Source organism: Mastomys coucha, unplaced genomic scaffold, assembly GCF_008632895.1.
Source record: "Mastomys coucha isolate ucsf_1 unplaced genomic scaffold, UCSF_Mcou_1 pScaffold13, whole genome shotgun sequence".
Classification (NCBI taxonomy): domain Eukaryota; kingdom Metazoa; phylum Chordata; class Mammalia; order Rodentia; family Muridae; genus Mastomys; species Mastomys coucha.
In genome coordinates, this window is record NW_022196895.1 from 34,032,087 (window position 1) to 34,036,928 (window position 4,842).

The following is a 4,842-nucleotide window of genomic DNA, read 5'->3' on the forward strand; positions in this document are numbered from 1 at the left end:
TGGTTTTGGTTTTTTAAGAGTTCCGACCTGGGGCTGGAGAGATAGCTCAGCAGTTAAGAGCACTGACTACTCTTCCGGAGGCCTTGAGTTCAAATCCCAGCAACCACATGGTGGCTTACAACCATCTGTAACAAGTCCTGATTCCCTCTTCTGGTGTCTGAAGCTACAGTGTACTTACATATAATAAATAAAATAAATCTTAAAAAAAAAAAAAAGGAGTTCCGACCTGTCACCAACACTTTCACTAAAGATAATAAAAGAATTAGCAGCTAGAAAATTAAGATGAACAGACAAAAGTGGGAGCTGGAGAGAGAGATGGCTCAGTGTTCTAAAGCACTTGTTACTCTTGCAGAGAACTGAAGTTCAATTCCCAGCACCCACATCCAGTGGCCCACAACCATCCTCAACTCTAGTTCCAGGGGATCTGATGGCCTATTCTGACCTCTGTGGGCATTGTGCGCATACAGTGTATAGATACATATGTACATACCTACCTACTTACCTACATACACATACACGCATGCCAAGCATTCATATATTTAAAATAAAACAAATAAATGTAAAAACCATACAAGCCCATAAAAGACATACAAGCCCTTAACTTGTATAATTAGATTCAACAAATTAAGTCACTCTGCCAAATTGCTATGAAAAATTCAAAATGCTTCCTCTCGAGTTCTGTACACATCCTATCATAGATTGGAACAAAGTAATCAGGAGACCACAACATGGTGAGCGGAATGTCACCTGTGGCAGAGATGGCACGGGGAAGCCAGAAAATGGCTCCTGGACCCTCTGGGCATGGGAAGCGGCTAGTGACATTCAGGGTAGCAGCTTGGGAGAGTCTAGGCAGGGGAAGGCAGCCACAGTGTTAAGGAGGAGCAGCAGACTGCACACAACCTCAGAGAAGTTGTCAGGAGGGAAGAAGGCACACGGGGGGGGGGGGGGTTGAAAAGTTGAAGGTGAACAGAGCACTTAGGGAAGAGCTGCTTTCGGGTGGGAGAGACTGTCGTCAGCAGCAGCATCACCACTGCCATTCTTTCAACGCCCACAGACAGAGGGCTTACTGTGTGTGGGCTTCACATGTCACCTAAACCTCATCCCCAGGGGCGAGTCTTTCCACCCACTCTGCAGACGTGGAGGAGCTCCGGGGGCTAAGTGGTAGGACTCAGATCTCAGGATGTCTGGCTCTGAGCCTAAACTTTCTTACTTCCAGGAAAGGAGGCTAAGACTCAGAGATTGACTCTTGGAGGTATGGAGAAGGTACGGTATATGAAAGTGGCTATGGCTAGCACATGTCTGATAGCATGGTGCCCTGGAGGCAGATGCAAGGAGGCTGGTCTACATAGCAAGTTCCATGTTACTCAGGGCTACATAGCAGCACCCTGTTTCATTAAAGGACAAAAAAAGAAGGAGGAGGAAGAGGAGGAGGAAGAAGAGAAGGAGAAGGAGGAGGAGGAGAAGGAGAAGGAGGAGGAGGAGGAGGAGGAAGAGGAGAAGAAGAAGAAGAAGAAGAAGAAGAAGAAGAAGAAGAAGAAGAAGAAGAAGAGGAGGAGGAGGAGGAGGAGGAGGAGGAGGAGGAGGAAGAAGAAGAGAGCCATCAGCCAACTGTGCCTGGTAGCAGACTAGAACGTGTTGGGAGGAGACAGAGATGGACGTCGTGAGCTGCTGGAAGGTCTTGCTCTCTCACCTTGCCCACTGCGCTGATCCAGGCCTCTAGACTGTCCGCTCCATCGGTGGCAAAATGCTGGATTCTTCCCCCAGTGAGGATGAGTTCAAAGGAAAAGGGGAACCTGCAGAGAAGACCGGGTTAGGAAGACAGCAGGGGACAATGAGAGGGCAGCCAGGCTGGCACTAGCAAGATCAGGGGTGGAGAAGAGAAGTGTGTCACCTGTCAAGGTCACCTGGATCAGCAGGTGGGGGGCTTACACCCAGACATACAACATCCTGGGGCTGGAGAAGGCTGAGGGGTTCAGGGCTGCTCTCTGATGCAAACATTTCCAGGGCAGCTCCCAGCACACACCACAGGCGGGGAGGAGCTAAGTGGAAGAGAACCAGAGTGGCTGTCATCCTCCCCATTGTCACAGTCCCCATCCCTACATACTCACTTAATGTTAAACCTTCTTCCTGTGGTTGAGACTACAGAACATTCCCAGTAACTCTATCAACTGGGTTTATATTTAGGGCTGCTCTGCAGATAGGAAAACTGAGGCTTGCCAACTGTGCAGCATGAGGAACGAGCAGAGAGGATACTTGACCCAGACAGTCTAATGTCAGAGCAGAATCTCTTATCTGTCATCGAGGGCTGTGACCTGACCTTGTCCCTCTCTCACCCCTAGCATCCCAGCCCACTGCAGAGTACTTTCCTATGCCAGCTCTGTCCTATCTCTCGGAGGCAGCACCCTTTCACACCTAACCTGCTCTCTGCCTGTCTCCTCCCACGCCCTGGCTCCGGCTCACCATCCCGGCCCCTGCGAAGGGGTGGGGCTCCAGCCTTGTTGCTGATGGGACCACAGTATAGGAAACCTCTGTAAGTGGCAGGCACCACCACCTCGTTGTATACTCCAGGGGAGGAGTCTGCGAGGGGAAGAAATGATCAGGTGAGGACTATGTATGGGTGGTATGACTCCCTTTGGAAAATGCATCCAATAGGACCAGACCATGGGGTCTAACTTCACCCACAGCAGGGAATGTGGCCCAATGGGGGTGAGCCCCTGACTACCCAGACTGGAAGAGGGACATAGAGAAGCCACTAGGCCAGTGCTTGCCTACTTTATTTCCCCACCAGCCACCCAAATAGTCAGGCAGCTCTAGATGGACACTTCAGAGCATGGCCATCTGTTAAGTGTCTTAGCCTATCTGACCTGACAAATGGAAGCCAACATCATTAAACTAACCACTCATTTGAGCAATAAGAATGTCCCCAGGAAGATGAGACCGGTCTTGCAGGTTGATGCTGTCACAATGGTAAGGTACTAACACCTAGGCACATCCTTACTATTACAGGCAGTGACCTCAGGCCCTCCCTCATCAGTCACCCTTTGACCTCAAAGAAGTCTGAGGGGCTGGGAAACTGACAAGCCTGCCATTGCAATGGATATGGCAAGGAAGTAATGGTGCCCCCTTGAAAGAAATAAGTCACCCGTTGGGGCTGAGATCTCCTAGGGAGAGAGAGGAGTTACTTAGGAGGATGACCTGAAGGTAGAAGGCTAAGCAAGCTGCCATTGAGGGCTGAAGGAGACAAGGGGTCCTCTCCCTCAGAAGCTTCAACACAGAGGAGCTGGGTCATGTTCTTTAGCAGGTTGGGTCCCGCCATAGCTGCACACAGCGCCTGTAGGGAAGGATCTCTGTCAGTCTCATACACAATCCAAGAGCTCCTCCAGGAACAGTCTTTTATCATCAAATGCAGCCTTTATCACCCATGTCTAGACATCCCAATACAGACTGCACCCCGTCCCTTCATGAACCTGTCCGTCCTACCTGTAGAAGCTGGCTGTGATCTGGATGCCGAGGGTGGGGCTTCCGGTACAGACCCAGCTTATACTTCCGGGAGATGAACTCTCCCCGAGGGCCAGGGGCTGAGTCTGGATGCAGCCCTTCACCTGGGGGTAGTGCCCCTGCCCAGAAGCAATTGGCACGGTTATTTCCCAGGACGATGAACAGCTACAGGATGATAAGAGGCAAAGATGACTGACCAGAACTCAAAGATCTCCAAATGGCTTAGTCCCCAAGCTGGACCCAGAGTCGACTTTTGGAAAGTCTGTCCATTCCTTTCCCCCCTCTTTCCCCAGATTCTTCACCTGCACTATCTCATTACTCCAGACGCTCGTGTCCAGCTTCAGACTCTGCACCTTGGAGATCCCAGAGCCCAGGGCCCGGTGCTGACCTGTTAGATAGAACACGAAAGCCATGGAGCAGAGAACGCTGCGTCCTGCCCCAAGCCCCGCAGCTCCAGGACCTCTCATTCCCATTTGGGCTTGAGGCCCGCCTCTCACCTGCACACTGCTTGCAGATGACGACCCCCAGGTTGACAGCAGCCCAATCCGGCCGGGAGGCCCTGCAGTCTGCACAATGCCGGTTTGCCGGGTTGGACCAGACCTTCTCAGCCACCTCGTAGTCAGACAGGGTCTCAGTGACTGCTTCTTGCAGAGCGGCCGCCCAGCTCTGTCGAGCCCCCCCAGACTCGGCTGTGAAGCTGAGGGATGGACAGCCAGTCCATGGGCATGGACCTCCCTCCACATCCTAACCCCATGGTCATTCCTACTATAGCTAGTAAAAATCACTTCTGAGCCAATTTTTTTTAAAATTGTTATCAGGGTCTCATCTACCTCAGGTTGGCCTCAAATTTGTTATATGGTTAAAGATTACTTTAAACCTCTGATCCTCTGGGCCCAGGTGCTGGGATTAGAATCAGTCACTACTATGCCTGCTTTATGCAGTGCTGGGGATCAAACGCACGGTTTTGTGCCCACAACTCTAGCTGCATCCCCTTCCTCTTCTGACATCTTGACCTTGCTCACCAATTCTCATCCCCTCCTCATTTATCCCCTTCGATGTCTGTTTGAGGAGGCCTCCAGTCTGCCATGGCATCTTTGTGATCTCCCTTGAAAAGACCCTACCCCTGCTTTCCACCAGGCTAGGCCCCACCTGAAGCAGCGATGGGGTGTGAGCAGATCGAAGCTTCGACTCTTGGTCTCCCGGACACTGCAGCCTTGCAGTTCAATGAAGCAGATCCCGATGCCCAGTGAGAAGGCCTAGCAGAGTCAGGGATATGCAACATGATGAGATTCCAAATGGACTGGCCAGGCTCTCTCTCTCTCTCTCTCTCTCTCTCTCTCTCTC

At 51.4% G+C, this 4,842-nt stretch overlaps 1 protein-coding gene across 6 annotated transcripts in view; it reads right to left on the reverse strand.

The window, feature by feature from the left end:
- The window catches only part of Arap3 (ArfGAP with RhoGAP domain, ankyrin repeat and PH domain 3), a 27,578-nt gene that overhangs the window by 14,014 nt on the left and 8,722 nt on the right, over nt 1–4,842 (reverse strand). For all 6 annotated transcript variants that reach the window (XM_031365518.1, XM_031365516.1, XM_031365512.1 and 3 more), the window contains 8 exons: nt 4,648–4,754; nt 3,996–4,195; nt 3,801–3,886; nt 3,481–3,663; nt 3,196–3,331; nt 2,461–2,577; nt 1,892–2,039; nt 1,691–1,793 (listed from right to left, as the gene is read on the reverse strand). In XM_031365518.1, the coding sequence (XP_031221378.1) occupies nt 1,691–1,793; nt 1,892–2,039; nt 2,461–2,577; nt 3,196–3,331; nt 3,481–3,663; nt 3,801–3,886; nt 3,996–4,195; nt 4,648–4,754 (1,080 nt within the window). The remainder of the gene's footprint in view (nt 1–1,690; nt 1,794–1,891; nt 2,040–2,460; nt 2,578–3,195; nt 3,332–3,480; nt 3,664–3,800; nt 3,887–3,995; nt 4,196–4,647; nt 4,755–4,842) is intronic.